At 50.6% G+C, this 22,631-nt stretch overlaps 1 protein-coding gene across 1 annotated transcript in view; it reads right to left on the bottom strand.

The window, feature by feature from the left end:
* The window catches only part of TVP23A (trans-golgi network vesicle protein 23 homolog A), a gene marked incomplete at both ends in the record, with an annotated part of 37,745 nt that extends 20,519 nt beyond the window's left edge, over positions 1-17,226 (bottom strand). Inside the window, 5 exons of the mRNA XM_082856794.1 lie at positions 10,332-10,441; positions 10,705-10,927; positions 16,574-16,686; positions 16,986-17,075; positions 17,182-17,226. Coding sequence (XP_082712920.1) covers positions 10,332-10,441; positions 10,705-10,927; positions 16,574-16,686; positions 16,986-17,075; positions 17,182-17,226 — 581 coding nt within the window. The remainder of the gene's footprint in view (positions 1-10,331; positions 10,442-10,704; positions 10,928-16,573; positions 16,687-16,985; positions 17,076-17,181) is intronic.
* Between the last annotated feature and the right edge of the window lie 5,405 nt (positions 17,227-22,631).

Genomic DNA, 22,631 nt, shown 5'->3' with positions numbered 1-22,631 from the left:
CCTTCCCCTTAATTTTGCTGTGAACTTAAAACTGTTCCAAAAAAATAAGGTCTCAAGTATTTTTTTAATACTTTAAAATATTTAAATATTTTAATTTAATATGTTAAATATTTAAATGTAATATTTAAAAATAATACAACAAAAAGTGTATCAAGGTGAAATTCACATCACATAAAATTAACCATTTTAAAGTGAAGAATTCAGTGGCATTTAATACTTCACACTGTCGTTCCAAAACATTTCCATCATTCCAAAGTAAAACCCCATACCAATTGGGCAGTTTCTCCCCATGTTTTCCTCTCCACAGCCCCTGGCAACCACCAATCTGCCTTCTGTCCCTGTGGCTCATCTATTCTGAGAAAGTCAGATTGCTAATGTGACCTGTTCCAGTATTTAAATATAAATTCACATTCATTTAAAATACCCAAAAGAGTATATCTGAGGCCCAAAAGAGTATATCTGAGGCTTGGAGTCAGTCGGCTGACTGTCCCTTTGCACTTCCTATTCTACAGTATTTTACGATCTGCAGGGGAGATACATCTGTACTGTAATGCCAGAAAAAATAAGGATCCATTAACACGATCTCTGGCTGCTTCTGAGTCATTCTGGAAGCCTCCTTACTCCTGTAATGAGTCAGGAGTGAGTCATTGGCCGTGGAACACCCAAGGCTGAGCCCCTGTGTGAAGAGAATTTCCTTAGGGCTGGAGTAGGGCCAGACCCAGGCCTTTCCCCTTGGATTCCAACCCGAATTTATTGAGCTGGTCTTTACTGAGGAAACGTCATTAGGGTCACTTGCCAGAAGATATAGCTGAGCCTTGTATCAACACCAAACCCCACTCCAATGAAGGTGAACACACACACACACACACACACACACACACTCACACACCACACACACACACACACTCACACACACACCACACACACACACTCACACACCACACACACACACACCACACACACACACCACACACACACTCACACACACTCACACACACACACACCACACACTCACACACACTCACACACACCACACACACACACTCACTCACACACACACACACACACACACACACACTCCCTACTTAATCCAGAAATAGACAACCTAGAAAACTTCACCAAGTCACTCGGAGCAGAGCAGAATCACGTTGCAGGACCCTTTCACACCCATCTCAACACCTACTGAGTCAAACCTTCAGGGATGGAGACCCTGAAGTTTTGGCCCTTCGTTTTGCTGAGTTCCTGAGGGATGCTGATGAAGTTGACATCTCCTGGGAATGCATGTCCCACAACCTGCATCTGGAACCCACCGCCTTCAACCATCTCTGTCCAATCTCAGAAGTTCCAGCAGCTGGCAGAATTTGGATAAAGACCAATTTGAGCCAAGATCCCATGTGTGTCCCTGGAGTCCAGCCAGCCCAGGCCACCAACATCTTTCACCCTGACCCCTCCACCAGCCCGTAACAGATCTCCCTGCTGCTGTTCTTCCCCTACAGGCCACCTGGCAGTCACGGGCAGCTTTCTCAAGTGTCAATCAGATCATACCTCTCCCCTGCTCAAATCTCTCCAAAGACTGCCCATCAAAGCAGACAAAATTCCAAATTCCCATCAGAATTTTCAAAGTCCCCACATCCTTTCCCTAACAAATCTCCAAATGTCTCCTCCTCCTATTATCCCACTTTCTACACCCTAGCCTGGTTCCAACAATCCCTAGAATATGCTCCCACCTCAGGGCCTTTGCACCTGCTGTTTCCTCTGCCAGAAGTCTCTTCCTGTGCATCTTCCCGTGCCTGGCTCCTCCTCCATATTTGGGTCTCAGACCAAATAATGCACCTCCTCAGGTCTCCTCTGACCCTCCCCTAGAATCTGAAGGGGCCTCAGCCCTGGCCCCCTTTTTCATGGCACTTACCACTCTCTGATGTCACTTTGTTTAGATATTTGCTTATGTGTTCACCGTCTCTCCGTGACAGGAGAAAGTCAGCTCCATGAAGGCAAGGACCAGGCCTGTCTGGTTTTCTCTGGGGCCCTTAGAACAGTGTCTGGCACGCAAAGGTCTTTGAAAGGTTTTGTTGACTTAATGAATAAATGAATGAGTGAAAGAATAAATCAGTGCTTCTCAAATGGAAGTGATTCAGGGTTCCCCACCAGCAATGTCTGGAAACATTTTTGGTTTTCACAACTAGGGGGCTGCTACTGGCATCTAGTGGGTAGAGGCCGGGATGCTGCTAAACATTCTACAGTGCACAGGACAGGCCTCCACAGCAAAGAATGTCCAGCCCCAAATGTCAATAGCATCAACCCTGGAATAAATGATTGAGTGAGTTAAACGCTCCAGGTCCACACAGTCCAGCTGTGCTCCGATACTGAACATCAAGGAACCAACTTCTGACCAAAGTCTCCTTCTGGTCCCAAATGCCTTCCCCAATTGTGTGGGTCACAGTTTAGAAGAAATCTCCCTTTGGTGACTTTATTGCTGGCGCTGCTTATGCAATCAATTTCATGGTAACAAGAAATATAAATAAGGGGAAGTAAAGCAGCTGGAGATGTAAGGGGTTAATTTCAAAACATGTAATCCCTCACCCTAATCAAAGAGAACTGAAAAGAGGGAAGAGATATGGGAACATGTGTATAACTGATTCACTTTGTTATAAAGCAGAAACTAACACACCATTGTAAAGCGATTATACCCCAATAAAGATGTTAAAAAAAAAAAAAAAGAGAACTGAAATCTGTCTAGTTCCTTGATTCTGAGGATTATTTTCCTTGGTAATCATGAACCTTCCTTAAATTTAAACCATCAGCCATTGGTGAGACCTGCTTATGTGTCATTATTTCTATATTTTAAAAATAGATTTTAGAGTGGGAAGAGGGGCAGCGTGACTTGTTGCCCAAAGTCACCAGGGACAGGGGTCTGGGCGACGGATCCAGAGGCAATCAGACTTATCAAAACAACAAAGAAAAACCAAAATTATTCTTATCTGTGTGTTGTAGCACAATGTGTGTGTGTGTGTGTGTGTAGCAATTAGAGATGTGCTTGTGTTGATTTCTGGGAATCATGGACGGCCACCAAGGTGCATCTGTACCATCACCTGCCCCCCTCCTTCCTTGGCCCCCGCCCCACCAGCTTCTCTTGGGTCAAACACAGAGGTCTCAGACCTCTGAGTTCCCTCAAATGCAAATTTAATTTCTCCAAATCCAAACCCCAGAGAGAGCAAGAGAATAACCCAAATCAGGGTTCTCAACCGGGGGCAGTTTTGCCCCTAGGGGACTTCACTTGGCAATGTCTGGAGTCTTCTTTGGTTGTCACGACTGTAGAAGGCAGTGTCACTGGCACCTAGTAGGTGAAGTCCAGGGATGCCGCTGAAGTCCTGCAATACACAGGACAGCCCCCACAAAGAACCACCCAGCGCCATGTATCACAGTGCCGAGGGTTGAGAAAGCCTGATCTAAAGAGAGGGCAATTCCACATTCTCACGTACACAAGGAAAATATAAAGTACTCCTCAGAGGAAGCACACGACGGAAGGCCTGAGAATGCCGTTCCCAGGGCAGAGCCTGTCCCCAAGCATCCCTCCCTGCACGAGCATCTGTGCCCCTAAGCACAGCATAACCTAAGATGCAACTCCAGAGCCGGATCTAAGGGTTCAAATCCCCACCCCACAATTTCACAACTGTGTGACGTCGGGCCAATCCCTCAACTCTTTCCCTCAATTTCTTTCATCTTGAAATTGATAAAAATCATAGTATCGACTTCATAGGTTTGTAATACAGCTTAAATGAATTTTATGAGTAAAACACTGAGAACAGTGCCTGCGCCTAGTAAGTGCTAGGTGAGTAAGTGTTTGCTATTGTTTTTCATTCAATCTAACTTCCCCTAAAAAGCAGCCAACAATTTCATCTGCAGCTCATTTTGAGGAACAGCTCTGGCATCCAACATGGGAAGATGAATGGACGGTGGGTGACTTCCTGAAAGACAAAATGTTATTCTACTTGACAGGCTAGATGGGGATTTGCAGGGGCAGTTTTGATTCTATGTGATTTCTGCCTTGGGTCCTGGCCCCACTAACATGTGACTCCCAGTGGCACCTGACACCAGAGAGTGGGATTCCCCTCAATTTAATGCCCACTGTGCTGAATGAGGACCAACCATGGAACACTGACCAAACCCTGCCAATACACCAGCCCTGACAACTGAGACCAAAATCAGATCCAATAACTCTGCCTGGGGCAAGAGGACATCATCCTACTTTGGGTGGGAAGCCATTGGAAACCACGACCTTTGGGTCCAAATGAATTTTGTGAAGACAGTGCCTTGAAAGCATAAACCAATCTTTCCATATGAGGGACAGTCTCCAGCTCCAGGGACAACCCCAGTGTGATGTCCTGTTGCAACTGAGGACATGCCTCTGCCCCAGCCCTGCCCACACAGTCAAGACACTGAAGTACACTTATGATAGCAAGTCCCATTTATGAAGGACCTACAAGGTGTCAGGGGTCCCGCTGGATTCGTTACATACATTCGTCACCCAATTGAGTCCTCTGACGGAGCTAACATCATTCACATTTTACAGATGAGAAAATGGGGGATCCGGAGGTGCCCTGATTTGTTCAAGGTCACTGTGAGTGAAGGGTTAACATCAGGACTGCCCGCCTGGGAATGATCTGGGTCTCCCATGGCAGTGTCCTATGTGCCTGCTTGTGGCGTGGAACTGCCCCTGGGTTGGAGGATCTGTGAGCTGGCAAGCAAGCCTTGGACCTCGGTGAACAGAATTCTAGAAGAGGTTGGCAGGAAACAGAACTGAAGCTTTTATGCCTCAAGGTGACCCACAGTCTCTGGCTCTTGTCCCTGATAGCCCAACAGAGCCCCCGTAGTGACAGAGCACAAGCAGCTGTGTGTGTGGGTAGCCGCTGAGTCCCTCGATGAGATGAAGATGCTGTGTCTCTGCCTCGTAACCTTCTAGAGACCCAAGCAAACAGGTGTATATGAAAGCCTGTTTGTGTCTGGTGAGGCTGTCTGCCAATCTAACCCACAACCGCCGTTAGTTGGCTGGGGAATGGAGGAACCAAGATCCAAACCTGGGTCTGTCTGACCTCGAGTCCAGGCTTCTCCTGCTCCTCAAGGCAGCTGGAAGCCCAGAGTACTCACTAAAAGTTGGTCTGTAACACAGCATGGCTAAAACACAGAGTTACCATTTGGCCAAGCAGTTTTGATTCTAGGTTGATGCCCAAGAGAACTGAAAACATATGTTCATACATAAACTTGTACGTGGATGTTCACAGCAGCGTTATTCACAAGAACCAAAAAGCAGAACCAACTCAAATGCCCATCAACTTACGAAGGATAAGAAAAATGTACTCTATCCATACAATGAAATATTATTCAGCAGTAATAAGTAATGAAGTACATGCCAAAACATGGATGAACCTTGAAAACATTATACTCAGTGAAAAAAGCCAGATGAAAGGCCACACACTGTATGATCCCATTTACATGAAATGTCCAGAATAGGCCAATTCAAAGGAACAGAAAGTAGATTAGTGGTTTCCAGAGGCTTGGAAGAGAAATGGGAACTGACAGCTTAATGGGCACAGGGCTTCCATCTGGGGTGATCAAAAATTCTGAAACTAGACAGTGATGATGATTGCACAACCTTGTGAATAGACTAAAAACCACACTGAATTGTATATCTTAAAGTGTGAATTTATGATATGTGAATTATATTTCAGTAAAAACATACACTCACACATACAATATGACACCAAAAGCAAGACAACAAAAGTAAAAATAGAGAAATGGAACTATATAAAATTTAAAAACTTTTGTGCATCAAAGGACACCATCAACAGAGTGGAAAGGCAACCCATGAAATAGGAGAAAATACTTGCAAATCATACATTTCATAAGGGCTTAATATCCAGAATATATAAAGAACTTCTACAACTGAACAACAACAAAAAATCCAATAACCTGATTAAAAACTAGGCAAAGGACTTTGGATAGACATTTCTCCTAAGATGATACACAAATGGCAAACATGCACATGAAAAGATGCTCAACATCACTAATCACTCGGGAAATGCAATCAAGTCCACAATGAGGTACCACCTCACATCCATCAAGATGGATACTCTGAAAAAACAGAAAGTAACAATTGTTGGTGAGGATGGAGAGAAATTGGAACCCTGTGCATTGCTTTTGGGATTGTAAAATGGTTCAACTGTTATGGAAAATAGTATGAAAGTTCCTCAAAAAATTAAAACTAGGGACTTCCCTGGTGGTCAAAGACTCTGCGCTCCCACTGCAGGGGGTGTGGGTTCAGTCCCTGGTCAGGGAACGAGGATCCCACATGCCACTTGGTGCAGTCAAAAAGTAAAAAAAAAAAAAAAAAGAAAAGAAAGAAAGAAAGAAAAAATAAATTAGAACTAGAATTATCATATGACCCAACAGTTCCACTTCTGGGTATATATCAAGAATTGAAAGCAGGGTCTTTAAGAGATAATTGCATATCTATATTCATTGCGGTACTATATGCAAGGGCTAAAACGTGGAAGCAACCCAAGTGTCCATTAACAGACGAATCGATGAACAAAGTGTGGTCTATACACACAATGGAATATTTTTCAGTCTTTAAAAGGAAGAAAATTCTGATACGTGATACAACATGATGAACCTTGAGAATATTATGTTAAGTGAAAAAAGCCAGTCACAAAAAGACATATTCTCTAAGATTCCATTTACATGAAGTATCTAAAGTTGTCAAGTTTAGAGAGACAGAAAGAAGAATGATGGTTGCCAGGGGCTGAGGGGAGGGGGGATGGAGAGGTGGTGTTTAATGGGGACAGAGGTTCAGATTTGCAAGATGAAAAAGTTCTGGAGATCTGTTTTACAATAACATGAATATATTTAACACTACTGAACACTTAAAAAAATGGTTAAAATGACAAACTTTATGTTGTGGGGATTTTTTTTCCATGATAAGAAAAGGTAAAAAAGAAAAAAAAAAGTAGCACACTGGGGAAAAACACAGGCAGCATACCTAACATTTCCACTACTTGCTATGGACTCACATCCTTCACTGATTCTGCAAGGTGCTCTCCCCACCACACTGCACTTCACTGACCTGGAACCAGGGACAGGAAGGGAAGGGACCAGGTCTCTATCCCCAGGGCTTAGCTAGCACCTGTACACAGATGCTGGGTAAATATGTACTGAACAAATTGTATAGTCACCACGTGAGGAGGTCAGGATGGTACAAGTACCCCCATTATACAGATGGGTCAAGGCTCAACAAGGCAAGGTGAACACTGTCCAAAATCACAAAGCCAGCAAGTGGTAAAGGAAGAAGTGGCCCTGAAATCCCAGACTCTTGTTATAGGGCCCCTTCCATCACTTCACCTCCCTTCAAAGTCAACCTGGAATCCATTTCAACATGGAATTGACAAATAACAATTCTCACCTGATACTAGTGATTCTTGTTTGGATCACGGACCCATTTGACAATGTAATTAAAGTTTGAGTCCTTTTCCTAAAGCAGCACACATGTGAAACTTAGATAATAGTTTACACAGGGTTCCTGAACCCTGTTAAGCCCATATATAGACCCCAGTTAAGAACCTCCTTTCCATCCTGCTATCTGGGTGACTTCATTTATGCTCAGGATTTAAAGCCATCCCTATATTCTTCTTGAGCATCAGAATCAACTAGAGATGCCCATCCCCTGTGAATCTGGTTACGCAGGTCCAGGCCTGGACCAGAAATCTGCATTAGGCACAGAGGATTCTAGGATGGGCAGCTCTCAAACACACACACAGCCATGAGCTGCTGCCTCCCCGATCTCTGCATTCAGCCCAGATGACGCCCCCAGAGCTCCCAGCCTCTCTTCCCTGATGCCCATCACACCTGGCCATTAGAACATTCTACCACAACCCAATGAAGATGACTCTGGGCTCAACGTCTTTCCCCCATAAGTGCTCCTTCATCTGGGTCACTAGGCCAGAGGCCTGGGCATCACCCTTGACTATTCCCATCCGCAGCCCACATCTAGATCATCACCGAGGCTGGCTGATTCTGCCTCTTCTGTGCCTCTGGGCCCCTCCACTTCCCTCCATCACCCCTGCCCGCGCCCTGGCCCAAGCTCCCAGCTTCTGCTTTGCAATTCCTTCTACTCTTACAATCCACTGTCTATTGTATAATTCTGATCATGTCACTGCATTGTGAAAATTCCAACTCTAGAATTGCACTGTCCAGTATAGTAGCCACATGTGGCTATTAAAATTAAATATCCAAATGTCTGTCCCTCAGTCACACTAGCCACATATCAAGTGTTCACCAGCCACAGTGGCTGGTGGCTACCACGCCAGAGAGCACAGACGTAGTACATTCCCATATGTTGTAATGGACAGTGCAACTCCAGAACTTCCCTTGTAAGCCCTTCCGGTGTGGCCCCAGCCTCTGCTCAGACTACTCTCCACTAAAGCAGTCTCAGCTCCCTAAACTCATGACCTCACCTCTAAGCCTTTGCATGTGTCCCCCCCTCGCTCCTCCCCCGCTTAGTTAACTCCTACCCATCCTTCAGGTCTCAGCTTAGCTGTCACTTCCTCCCCTGACCAGCATAAGTGCCCAAGCTTTTGCCAATCACAGCATTTAAAACACTGAATCAGGGCTTCCCTGGTGGCGCAGTGGTTGAGAGTCCGCCTGCCGATGCAGGGGACACGGGTTCATGCCCCGGTCCGGGAAGATCCCACATGCCGCACAGGGGCTGGGCCCGTGAGCCATGGCCGCTGAGCCTGCGCGTCCGGAGCCTGTGCTCCGCAACGGGAGAGGCCACAACAGTGAGAGGCCCGCGTACCGCAAAAAGAAAACAAAAAAAACCCCACTGAATCATAACAGCCATGGGCATGCTTACACCCCACAACCCCACACTGACAGTTTGCAACCCGGGGCGAGTCTGCCTCCCAGGGAATGTTTGGCAGTGTCTGCAGACTCTACTGGTGGGATACTACTGGGCATCTGGTCAGTAAAGGCCATGGCTTTACTGCTAAATATCCTACAATGCACAGGACAGCCCCTACAGCAAAGAGGTATCTGGCCCCAAATGTCAGCAGTGTCGAGGGTGACCATCCCTGCTCTAGACCAGGCGACTCCACAGAGGCAGGGGGTGTGTCCTGTATACTGTATATCCCCAGCCACCAGCCCAGGGGGGCATACAGAAGAAACTCAATAAAGACTGAACATATAATGCAGTTAGATGTTCTAGAAGATTCCCCAGCATTCCAGTTCTCTTATTGTGTCTTTTCTTAAAAACAATCATTGGCCATTATGATAAGCTCAATAATGGCCCCTCAGTCCAGGGTCCTAATCCCTGGAAGCTGTGAATGTTACCACATACTGAAAAAGGGCTTTGCAGGTGTGATTAAATTAAGGCTCTTCAAATGGGGAGATTACCCTGGATTACCCAGGTGGGCTGTAAATGCAATCACAAGTAACCCTGTAAGAGGAAGGCAGAGGGAGATTTCACACAGAGGAAAAGGCGATATGAAATGGAACAGAGAAAGACTGGAAGATGCTACACTGCTGGCCTTGAGGGGCAGAGGAAGGGGCCACCAGAGGCTGGAAAAGGCAAAGAATAGATTTTCCCCAAGAACCTCCAGAAGGAGTGTTGTCCTGCAGACACTTTGGTCTCAGCCTAGTGAAATTGATTTTGGACTTCTAGCCTCCAGAACTGTGAGAGAATAAATCTCTGTTGTTTTAAGCCAACACTATGTCTGGCTGGCTGGAGCTGAAGCAGGGATAAGAATAAAAATTCAAGCCCTTGTCCACCTCTCCAGCCTCCTGCCAACCCCTGTCTTCTCCCCCACTACCCTCCAGATACAGTGGCTTTTCTCTGACCTTCCAAACACAGCCTGGGGCCCTTGAACCTGCTGTTCCTTCTGCATGGAAGTCTTCCTGCAGAGTCTCCCATGCATGGCTGGCTGCCTCTCATCATTCAGGTCCCAGCCGAAATATCACCTCCTCAGAGAGGCCCTCCCTGGCTGCACTAAGGCAACTGGCCTCCCCCAATTACTTTCTCTTTCATCATCCGGTTGATTTTCTTCCCAACTCTTCTCACACTAATTATCTTGTTAATATCTTTGTTTGCCCGTTCAATGTTAGTCCCCTCCCCTCAAGACTGCAGGCTCCAGGAGGGCAGGACCTTGTCTGATCTGTCCAGGGTGTGTCCCTTGCCCCATGCCTGGCACACACCAGGTGCTCAATACATTCTGAATGAATGAATGTGAATGAATGCATTTGCAGCTCTGGGGATGCTTGCCCAGTGCCCAGTCCCAGCATACCTGATCTTGGCTTTCCGAAACGCCAGTTCCTCTTCGTTGCCAAAATCCAGGGACACATCCTCAGTATCGTCCACCAGGGCCTGGGGGACACCAAAGGCGGGTGAAAGACCCTTACGCGGTTCACAGGCCCTTTGGCCCCAACCCCCTCTGCTGGCGGGACCCCTCCCCTTCTCCACCTTCGGCCCATTTGGGGTCCAGAGCAGGCCCAAGCCCCGGCTCCCGCATCCCTCCTCCTCCTCCCCGCTTCTCCCAGCGCTCCCGCAGGCTCCTGGCGTCCTCGCCACCACCCTCCCATCCCCACATCCCCGCGGCCCTACCTGCTTCATCCCTCCCAGAGCCCACCTGGAGCCCACAACCCAGCCTCCGGCTCCACCTCTCGCTGCGGAAGGGCTGGGATGCCCGGCGGGCAGCTGCGGCTAGAGGCGCGGTGGGGTCGGAACCTGAGGCCCTCGGTGCGGCCTCCGCTCTGGTCTCCGGTGGGGGCGGGGCGCCCGGGGCCCAGAGCGCAGTCGCGGGCTGGGGAGGTGGGCTCTGCTGCCCGGGCGGGGGCGGGGCTTGGGAGGGTCCCTCGGCCCCGGGCTCGCTGGGGACAGCGCCTAGGAAAGAAAGAGCTGGCGCCCAGTGGAAGGATGGAGGGCGAAGACAGAGCGGAGGCAGGGAGGGGACGATACGGGCTCAGAGGAGGACTTGGGAACCGAGACCAGTGATCCAGGGAGGAATAGAGCGGGTGGGTCAGTGAATGAGGTGGATGGTCCATAGGTGTCGAATGAGCGAGTGAGAGGGTGAATGAATGAATGTCAGTGTTGGGCAGCCTCTTTCAGGGTTTGGAGAAAGTCAGCGTTTCCCAAAACTCTCGGATCCCAAGAATTCCCTAGGGCCATTATTAAAAGCAGTTTCCCAGGCCCAACACTTCAGATTCATAAGGCCTGGAGTGGAGCCCGGGATTCTGCCTTTTAACAGGCGAATCTGCTGCAGCCTCAGCTTGGGTACCACTGCTGCCCACAGTTGACATCTGCATGCATCGTGGTGCCAGACACATATTGTGCACAAAATAATTTTCTTTTTTTTTTTTTTGCGGTACGCAGGCCTCTCACAGTTGTGGCCTCTCCCGCTGCGGAGCAGAGGCTCCAGACGCGCAGGCCCAGCGGCCATGGCCCACGGGCCCAGCCGCTCCGCGGCATGTGGGATTCTCCCGGACCGGGGCACGAACCCGTGTTCCCTGCATCGGCAGGCGGACTCCCAACGACTGCGCCACCAGGGAAGCCCCCAAAATAATTTTTATTAGCAGTAATAGTAGTGTTTCTGGATGTAAAGGCCTTCCCAGGAAAGAAGGCTTGCCACCTGAAACTTTTTCCTGGCCCAGGACAAGTTCACTCCTCTCCTTTCTGCCCTCTCGTCCTCCTGGCCACTTACCCAGGGACAGAGGGCCTAGAGTCTAGATGCCAAGGCCACTACTCCTGCCCTTTGCCCTCCTGCCACGGACAATAAGTACCTGTTCCCCCATCCCTGGTGACCCAGAAAAGGACTAGTGGTCCACAAGCTCCTGAAACAATTAACCCACTGCTGGTCCCCACAGGGGCGGCCGCCTGGGCTGTGCCCTGGAGGAGGGGTAGGGAGCAGAGCTGCAAGAATGTACCTAAGCTCTGAGCCCTGGTCAGGCACCCCACTCAATGCCCTAACCTGAACCCATGAAGGGTCTGCCAGGTTTTGAGGAGGGAAAGTGTTTTCTCCTGGGAATGCCATCTTCAGGAGTCAGGGGATCTGGGAGAAACCTGGGAGGCTGCAGCTCTAACAAGTGCTCAGGTGATGCTGACGGTGCAGGCCTCTGGACCACCCTTTGAACTGTAAGGATCTAAACCACCAAAGCCTGGCTTTCTAGAAAAGCCTATTGGCTCTTCCAGCTCAAAGTCGGCTCCAGGCACAAAAGAGTGTCACACTGAGAGACTGGGGTGCCCTAAGCTCCCCTCCCCCTCTGGGCCCCAGCTGCCCGCGAGGGGTAATAGGGGAGGGGTGAAAAAGGGCCACAGCAGAGGGCAGGTGGAGATGAGAAGCCGTTACAGAACATTTAGGGGCTTTTCCTCTCTGAGAATCACCAACTGTTGGTATCTGGCAAGTTGGGGCTTAGAGAGTCCCCAAGGGGGAGAGGAGGTAGGAAAGCCCCCTTGGAAGCCCCATTTGGGGACAAACTGTCATTCTCAGTCATGGGGTTGGGGGGTACCGTCAGAAGAGCCTCAGCTCCCACCATGTGGAGGTCACATGCTCCTGAGCTGTACTCAGGGGGACACAGGCTGAGGGTGCAGATGTTGGGGCCTAAAGCGGGGCCTCCAGGGGAAAGCGCCCTCCCTCCCCCATACACCTGGCTGAGCCTCTGTGGGCTCAGCCTGTGGAATGTGAGAGTGGGCAGAGCACCCGAGGATTCTGCAGGGAATTCATCATTGGCTTCGAAACCAGCTGCAGTGGTTTCACCTGGGGCTGCTGGTTAAATGCATATTCCAGGGCCCCACTCTGGGCCTTCTGAAGCTCCAGGGCCAGGCTGGGCATCTGCTTTTAATAAGGGCCCTGGGGAATCCTTGGGTTCAGAGACTTCCAGGAAACACTGACCTTCTCCCCTCACACTGGTGCCACTGAACATGGCCACGGAAACCTGCCTCGAGTCACCTCTGCTCGTCTTGGCCCAGGAGGGGCTTGGGGAACAGAGCTTTGAGAAGCAGCCCCATCTCTGACCCCTGCAGTGTGGCTTCCAGCCCTGAAGCCAGAACAACCCAAGGGCAGGGTCTCCAGGCTCAGGCAGCCACTGGCCTCTAGACGGCCCTCGGAGGTCAACTCTGGAGTCAGGCAGCCCCAGCTGCGAATGTGGCTCCACCATTCCCTGGCTGGATGGCCTTGGGCAGGGGGCTTCACCTCTCTGGTCTCGTCTCCACACCTGTAAAATGGGACTGCACCTCCCCTCACCTGGCAAGGATGATGCACGGATTAGAGAAAACACATGTGAAAAGCTTGCCTCAGAGTAGGGGCTCAGAAATAGTGGCCCTGGTGACACTGGCTGTGGTCATCAGCAGAGGGGCTCGAGGTCCAAGGAACCCCTGTGGGCTGGGCAGCACACAGGACCTGAGCCTCAGGCCACAGTCATTCCTTCTGCTGAGGGACATCCACCTTCATGGGGGAACAGGAGCTGCACATTCAGTTCTGTTGGCCATTTCCCATCTGTGTGTACCCGGCACTAAAGGCAGCTGGAATAGAGGACCGTGCATGGCCCTCTCCCCCAGACAGGACCCCAGGAGCCCTGAACCAGAAGGCAGAGACTTGGATTGGACTAACATGGCTGAACACGGGAGCCCGGAGCATGGCTGGGGGGGCGGGAGGAGTCAGCCTGGCTGGACCATGCTGGCTTTCTGCGCGCAGACTTTCTGCTCTTTATCCTGCAGGACAAGGGCAGCTAGCACAGATGAAGTAGTAAGTAGGGGGAGGGTGTGTAGGGGCTGCCCTCGGGATCCCCATGCACCTTGCCAGGGGGGAGGCAGTGCACGTGGTGAGCCCTGGATTTCCACCCAGATGGACCTCAGCTGTGCCTGGGCCTCTGATTCCCCATCTGTGAAATGGGTAGAGATTCACTGCCCTGAACACTCCCGGGTCCTTCACTCACTCAGTCCTCACCTGCTCTGTGCTTGATATGCTAGTCTAGACACAGGGACACAGCACTTGGTGAGACATATAAGGTGCTTGGCCTCTTTGGGCCGACATCCCAGTTGTAGATGGATAAAAACAACCAAGTTAAAAAAAAAAAGTCACAAGAGCTTTTTGAAAAGTGCATTAAGTGCCCCAAACGAAGCTGCCCTGTCCAATCTGGGAGCCAGGAGTCACTATGGAGCCTTTGAAAGGGGGCGAGACCAACGGCGGTGTTCTGTCGGCATAAAATACACAGCGAGGTTTGAAGACTTAGCAGGAAAAAAGGATGTAAAATATAATTTTAAAGTTGCTCACATGTTTCAATGATCCTGTTTTGGCTCTATTGGGTTAAAGTACAATTAAAATCAACTTGCCCCGTTTTTACTTTTTTAAATGTGGCTACCAGCACATTTACTATGATGCGTGTGGCTCGCGTTACATTTCTATTCTAGAGAGTGATGGGCTGGGAATTCAGAAGGAGGACAGGAAAGCCACTCTGAACTGAGTCTTGATATTAAAAAGAATTTTTATGCCCAAATTGAAACAAATATAAAGTAAATAGCCTAATAAACCCTCATGCACTTGTCCTGATTAAAAATTCTCAACTCATACAGCCCATCTTTTCGCATTGATCCATTCCCTCTTTCCTTCTGTATGATTTTGAAGCAAACCCCAGCATCTTATCATTTCACTGTAATATTTTGGTACATAGCTCTAAGAATGGACTCTTGAAAAAAACAAAGCCACAGCAATTCCACTCCTAGGTACGTCCCCAAGAGAACTGAAAACATGTTCACAAAAAACTTTGTACAGGAATGTTCATAGCAACGTAATTCATAGTAGCCCAAAGATAGAAACAGCCCAAATGCCTGTCAGCTGATGAGGAAATAAACAAAATGTACCCTATCCAAACAATGAATAATCTCCACAATAAAAAGGAATGAAGTGCCCATACCTGCTACACCTGGATGAATCTTGCAAACATTATGCGCAGTGAAGGAAGTTGTATGCACATATTGCCTGATTCCATTTTTACGAAATGTCCAGGATTGGCAAATCCCTAGAGACAGAAAGTAGTTAATGGTTGCCAGGGGTTAGGGGGATGACTGCTAATTAGTACTAAATTTCTTTTGCGGGTGATGAAAGTGTTCTGGAATTAGATAGTGGTGACGATCGCACAGCTTTGGGAATATCCTAAAAGTCACCACATGTTACACTTTAAAAGGGTGAATTTTATGGTATTTGAATTATATGCCCATTTTTAAAAGTTGCAATCTCATCACCATGCCTAACACAATGAATAATAACCCCTAGTGTTAGAGATCTTATCCAAAATCCCGTCAGGGTTCATTTCCCAAGTGTTTCGTAAATATTTTTATTTCCCTTGGTTTGTTCCAGTCACATACCAACCAGGGCCACACCCTGCAAGTGATTAACACACAGATAAATCTCTCAAAACCAGAAGGTTCCTCTCCCTAGCTCTTCTCTTGCAATGTGTCTGTGAAGGACCCAGACTGTTTGTCTTCTGCATCTTCCCGCAGTCTGTGTTCTATTGCCTCCCTGGGGTAGGGAACCCCACATTCTCAGCCTGTTAAATAGGGCACTCCACCTTGACCCACCCCTATGGCAGCTGACTTGACAAAGAAATATTGCTGCAAGGTAGGGGCTGGGACAGAGCCCGGGTGCCAGGTAAATAGCAAGGGCTAGGCCTTACCTGCAAACTGCTACAAGAATATTGTCAGAGAGACCAGGACTTCCCCAACGAACAGGACTTTTCCTGGGTCCTCTTATCTTTCCACTTAGCACAGATTTCACAGGGCACTCCACCCCTCCCACCTCTGCCGCCAGAGCTGTATCCTGCCCCGTGCAGAGGCGGGAGCAGGAAACCTGGGTCTCCATCCTCAGCTGAGAGGCTTCCACCTTCCCCCTCTCATCAGGTGGACCCCAAACTCCCACCCTGGCTCATAAGGCTTTGCAGGGCCGAACCAGCTACCCTCTGCCAGCTGGCTCAGAGACTCACTCTGCTACTGTACGCTGGCCAGACCCCCCCTGTCATCAGAACACCCACATGGGTCTTTCCTTCCTCGGGGCCTTCACACGTGCTGTTTCTTCTGCATCAATGCTTCCCAGCACACACGCTGATTTTTCACAGGGCTGATAACATACAGGCTCCAAGCCACCCTTCCTGATGTCCTGCCTGCTGTCCCACCCAACCACTATCTCTACGCCTTTGCTCTCTCTGTTTTGAGTTCTTGAGAGACCTTGCATGTCCCTCCTAACTCTTTCCTTTTGCTTGCTGTGTTTGGTTATTCTTATTCTCTCTGAACTGGAATCTTAGCTCCGTGAGGGTGGGGCCCTGCGTCTAGATTTGAGCACAGAAGAGATGGATGAGCAGGTAAGTGAAGGACCCAGGAGTGCGCGGGGCAGCGATTCTCTGCCCATCTCACAGATGGTGAAATAGAGGCCCAGGCACAGCTGAGGTCCGTCTGGACAGAAATCGAGGGCTCACCCTGTGCACCACCTGCCCTTGGGAAGGTGGATGGGTGCTGCACGGGCAGCCCACAGGAGGGACCCACTTTTCCCCCTTGGCCATCTGTTCTGCCTTCCTGGGCACCTGCCGGGGCTGCCAGCGTGGAGAAGGACAGGGCCCAGTTCGGGTGGGAGGAGCCCTGTGAGGTGAGCGCAGCTTCTGCGGGGAAGCAGGAAGGTGAGAGGCACAGGGGCAGCTGGGCAGGTTTGTGGGCCTGGATGCACCCTGGCCTGGAATCATAGGTTTGCCAGATGCAATAGAGGACACCAGGTAAACCTGAAGTTGAGATGAACAGCTGACAATATTTTAGTATAACTATGCCCCAAATAGTGCATGGGATATACTTATACTAAAAAGTGGTTTACGTCAAGTTCACTTTCACCGGGCTCCCTTATTTTTACTTGCTAGATCTGGCAGCCCGACTTGGGCAGGACCTGCCAGGCGCCAGGCAGACAGACCTTAGGCACCAGTGGGAAGGCCAGGCTGAGCGTGAGAAGCGGCTGCTGGCCCGGGAATGACAGGCCTGGGGGCTGCTGCTTCCCCCCTGTCTGATGGGGGATCAGGGGCAGCTCAGGGTCTTTCCCAGGCCCAGGCCTGATCACACACACCCTACGCCTACTCACTACGTACCCCTCTGTGCCAGCCGCCCTTTACCGTCAGGATGAAGGCAGAAAGTCTGCATGGCTTAGAGCCCGGCATGGTCTGCAAGTGACTTAGCCGCTGTGTGACTCTGTTTCCCCAAAGGCAGTGCCCACATGATATGGGCCCCTCCCTGGTAGGGTGGTGTGGGTCAATTAACACACTGATCCGGGTTGAGCGCCTGGCACAGAGGAGCTGGACAGTCACCATCCTTCCTGCAGCTGCAATCTCATCCCCTCCTGTGACCCCGCTGGCCACCCGTTTCTGCTGAGGCCTCCTTCTCCGAAGGCCTGTGATGCCGCCTCTCTGTGCCGGAAGCTTGCCCCTTGCTCTGGTCTGCCCTTCCCTGGGGGGCGGGCCGTGGGGAGCTGGCCTAGCGAAGCCACACGCTCTGACCCCAGTGCAAACACAGGCCCACACAGAGACGCAGATGCACACTAATATCTAGACTCAGGAGCACGCAGCCGTATGTGTAGACACATGTGTCCGTGGACAGTGCCAACCCCACACTCACAGGCCCCTCCACACAGGCGTGTGTGTGGATGTAGACGCACATTTCCACCTATGAAGGCCAGTCACTTGTGTCATTTGTGCAGTGCATGGACTGTGGAAACAGCTCCTCCCCAGGGGAAGCCACCTTCTTCAGGGATGGGGCTGAGGAGGGACTCCACGCCGCCCCCCAACTCAGGGATCCCTGACCCTGTGTAGAGTGACAGATCAAAGACACCCTCCAGCAAGTGTAGTGAAGAGGCCATCAGGATGAAGTAGTGATTCTGATGGGGGTCCTAAGGGTCCCTCGGAAGGAAGTTTTTCTCTAAAAAAAAAAAAAAGGCTGGCCGGCCACTCCCCCAAGAAGGGAAATTCCAGACCAGGGGACAAAAGGGACAGCCAAGCTTTGATGCGTCCGGCCTGGCCTCTCAAGCCATCTGACATCTCGCCAGGCTGTAGAGGAGTCGGCAAACAGGCCAGAGAAGGCCTCTTATCACTCAAGGGCTGGGACAAGGGCAGAAATGGCAGGTTCATGGCAGGGCTATATCAGGGACAGTGGGTGGAAGTTGTTACCCATCTTGAGCTCTGGCCTCCTCTTGGAGCAGTGGGAGCTTGGCAGGTCCCTCCCACAGGCCCAGGGGAGATTATAAGGCTGGTCTCTCGCCCAGCAGCTGGAGGTCCAGTTTGGATCCTCCCGCACTAGAGAAGATGTCCCCAGTGGGCCCTGCTTGGTGGGGACCTATTGATTTTTCCCACCTCACTCTCCACCACTCATCATGGTAACACTGGCCAGACTCTAAGATTTCCAGCAACCCCATCCCCCTTCCTGCCTCAGGGCCTTTGCACCTGCTGTTTCCCCTGCCAGGAGTGCCCTACCCCTCCAGGTTTTCTTAGGACTGAAAATATGAGATCTCTCTCCAAGAGGCCTTCCCTGAGCCCCAGCTCATATTCCACTCAATCTTTTTCTAGGGTCTGGGATCTAGACATGTTTTGTCCTGTTTCTAACTCTTTCCATGATGTTTAATTACCTTGTTTCTTATTAGTTAAGCAAACTTTCTCCTCCCCATCTCCCCACTAGAATATTATCTCCATGAGAGCAGGTGCCCCTTCTGTCCACCTAGCACAGTGCTGGGCACATTGTGGACATTCGACCAGTGTCTGGTGAGTAAGTGAATGAAGAGATGAATGACCCTGAGGAATGTGCCAGGCAGCGGGTCTCTGCCCATCCCTTTTTTATAGGGATACCAGTCATGTTGGATTGAAGGCCCACTCTTCATACTGGGGTATGACCTCATCTTAAATATTTACATCGGCCACGACTTTATTTCCAAATAAGGTCACATTCTGAGGTACTGGGGGTTAGGACTTTAACATATGAATTTGGGGACGGGGGGCGGGGGGGGGGAACAATGCAGCCCATAAAAGAAGGTAACTGTGGCTCACTCACAATCTCTACTTGGGGGAGGGAGTGGAAGTATTTATACTCCCCCATGCATCAGCTATGCATGGTTCAGGGCTGCCCCCAGCAGGGACAGGAATTCCCAGGCACTTCCGACTCAGGGCACACACAGGCAAAGCAGGTTCCAGCAGCATGAGGGCTGTCCTCTAGCAAGGAGGAGCAGGTGGTGCTGTTGGGAGTGAAAGCTCGAAGGAGGCTGGTGGGCATGAAGGTGAGAAGGGGATCTGAGGGACATGGGCACCTGCTGTGCCCACCATCTGTCAGATGCACTGAAAGAAGAACCTTCAGCCCACATCTGCCACCCACTTGCTTGGGGTAGATTGGCACCTCCATGCCTTCCTTTATCTACATACAGTCCACATTTAGCTGGACTGGAGCTGCTGGGGCAGGTGTGGAACACATGCACCAACCCCCAATCCATGGGTACCCTGACCCTACTGGCAGGTGGAGGTGTGCAGAGCCCTCATACCTGCCAGCCTCACCTACAGAGGGGCTGAGGAGCCCTGGGAGAAATGGTACCCCCAGCTCTGAAACCACAGCTCATGAAATGCAGCATCTGTAGGCAGGAAGGGGTGCCAGAAATGAGGATAACAGTGAGGAAATGGGGGTCCTAGAGTGGTGAATTTGACTCAGCACTGCAGGCAGGAGTCAGAGAGGAGTGGTGCTCCAGGTGCACGTGAAAAGGTGACAAGATTTGTCCCCACTCCAGCCACCTGGGCACTTAAGTTCTTGTGTGCAATGTGCCTGGGAGGTCCAGGCAGTTTGCTTTGGATCACCTGCTGGGAGCATAACGCAAAGAAGGACGCAGCAGTGCTGTCTGGGAGATGCACACAGACGTCGTGCCCAGGGGGCATCTGGTATCCTGGTGGCGTATGGCAGCCTTGACCTGCGAGAACATCAAGGTTTGAGCTCGAAGTGTCAGCTTGGCCAGCAGAACCAGCAGGGACATCTGTGCACCGTCCAGTTCCATGGATTCCTGGTGGCAGCGGTGAACTGGCCTGGACCACACCCGCTGTACCCCTGACTCTAAACCCACTAGCAGCTGAGGGCGGTCGAGGCCAGCAGATGTGGGAGAATGAACTGAAGCTGGACGTGCCAGTGGCATCAGTGCTTGTGGAACAAACCTCATGGCCATACACCACTGCAAGTCAGAGCTGACACCCCTGGAGTCTGACAATCTGGTTCCAGTCCCAGCTCTGCCACAACTTAGCCCGGGCTAGGTTGCTCTAACAAATAGACCTCACATTTTCTGAGCCTTAACATAATAGAAATTGGTCTCCTGCTCACTTAATGGCCCTGAGTGGTTGCTCAGGCTGGCAGGGCAGTTCTCCACTTGGAAGAATCCAGGCTTTTTCTATCCCATGGCTGCTATGCCCTAGGACCTTGTTGTCTTCCATACCCAGAAAGTGGAAGGGGAAAAGAGGACATGGGGGAGGGAGGTAGATTCGCTCTCTTAAAGGACGCAGAGATGCCACCGGAGTGAATTGGTCACATGACCACACCTAAATGCAAGGGAGGCTGGGAAATGTGGTCCAGTTGTGTGCTTGACTACAATCCTACTTTTATAGAGGATGGAGAAGACAGTTTTCATTGGATATCTATAACATCTTCTCCAAGGTGAGTTAATGTCTCTGGGGTCCCATCTTCTTGACTGTAAAATGGGAACGACAGTCCTTCCTCACGTAAAGTGCTTAGCACTGTGCCTGGCGCATGGTTAACCCTTGATAAATGGGCATCCAGCATTACCAGATACCTGTAGCCACCCTTGGGGTTCTTGGATATTTTGGGGAAGACTGGACCTCCTGCTAGGCAGGAGGGGTCAGGCATATTGAGATTTGGGACTTTAACTAAAACACGACCAACATCGGACTCCATCCGGGGAAACCCAAGCGTCTACCGTTACACAGCTTTCTCAGAATTCAGTTCAACACTCTCCACATTCAGGTGTGAACATCGAGTAAGCGCCATGTTGCCAGTTCCAGAGAATAATCAGCCTTAGCTCCTGCCTTCCAGGGGCCTGAACGAGGTGACCAGCCAACCCCAGGGTTGATTGGACGTGGCCAGGTTACCTCGAACACTAAGTCTTCATTTCTCAGACTCACTTGGTCTCTGTGCCTCCAGGACACAGCATTCTTAATTCATAATGTTAACTCAGTTCGCTTTTGGAAAATCTCAGCCACCCAGCAGAGACCTTGAGAAAGGACCCATCCTGAACTTGATTGGTCCAGGCATGACCACTCCTGCCTGAGGGGATGTGTCAAGACCCCTCCTTCTGCTTCCAACACAGGAAGGCAGGAAGGCCCTCACCCAGCTGCGCTCAGGGTACTTCTGCTCCCGGGACCTCAGTGGAGTCACCAAACATCCCTCTGGAGCAGACGAGACCCAGCTTGCCGCCCTCACTTTTCTGATGGGAAGCTCGCGCCCAGGAAAGGGAAGGTGTTGGCCTGGGGCAACGCTGCTGGGTGAGACAGAGCCGGGCCCTGCATAACTCAGCTCCTCCGCTTTACTCTTCTTGCCCGCCTTCCTGCAGCCCACCCTCTGGACTCCACTCAAGGTGAGACTGTTGTCAGACAGTAACTGGATCCTGTTGGACTCCTGCTTCAGACTCTCCGAAGGCTTCCCATTGTCTGCATAAATCAGATCTCAGCTCTGGGCTCTGCGTGCTGCACCCAGGAGATCCCCACCCAGCTCCTGCCACCTCCCCTCCCAGGCCTACGGCAGCCACACCGCCATCCTTGCTGCTCTCAGAGTGCAGGGAGCTTGCCCCTGCCTCAGGGGGTTTTCTCTTGCTTCTCCTGTGACTAGCATGCCCACCACATGTCCTGACATGCTCATCACAGACTAACTCTGTCACATCCTTCAGGTGGTTCCTCAAATGTCACTTCCTGGAACAGCCACAGTTGGTGACTCACCGGCATCTCTTGGTTCCCATGCTTGAAAGCACATTCCATTCTTTGCTGGAGGCTTTCTCTGTCATCCAGAGGTCGCCAGGCCCAGCGGTGGGGTGGTAAACACTCAAGGGCTCCCCGTGCCAGTGACTTTCAAGAGTTGGTGTCTAAATGCCCCAGTGCCCTTGCCCTTGCCCTTTGGGTGGGTGGGTAGCTCTGAGGCTCCGGTTCTGAGCGGCATCCTGGAGGTCCCCAGCGGAACAGAGCCCCAGGTACCTGATGCTCAAGGTCTCTCTTCTCTGCTTCCCAGCAGTGCTTCCTGCCACCCCCTACAACCTGGCCTTGGGGTCGGCTTCTGGAATGACTCACACCAAGACACATCCTCAGAGGCCTTCCCTGCCCACCGTACCTGTAGGAGGTTGACTTGTAGCCCCAGAAAAGATATGTCCACATCCGAACCCTTAGAACCTGAGAATGTGACCTTATTTGGAAAAGGCATATTTGCAGATGTAATTAAGGATCTAGAAATAAGGTCATCCTGGATTACCCAGGTGGACCCTAGATCCAGGAACTGGTGTCCTTATAAGACAAGGAGAGGACACACAGAGAGAGGGAAGAAGGCTATGTGA

The sequence above is a fragment of the Leucopleurus acutus genome (genome assembly GCF_964270905.1).
Source record: "Leucopleurus acutus genome assembly, chromosome: 16".
Taxonomy (NCBI): domain Eukaryota; kingdom Metazoa; phylum Chordata; class Mammalia; order Artiodactyla; family Delphinidae; genus Leucopleurus; species Leucopleurus acutus.
This window is presented reverse-complemented; position numbering and strand designations above follow the sequence as displayed.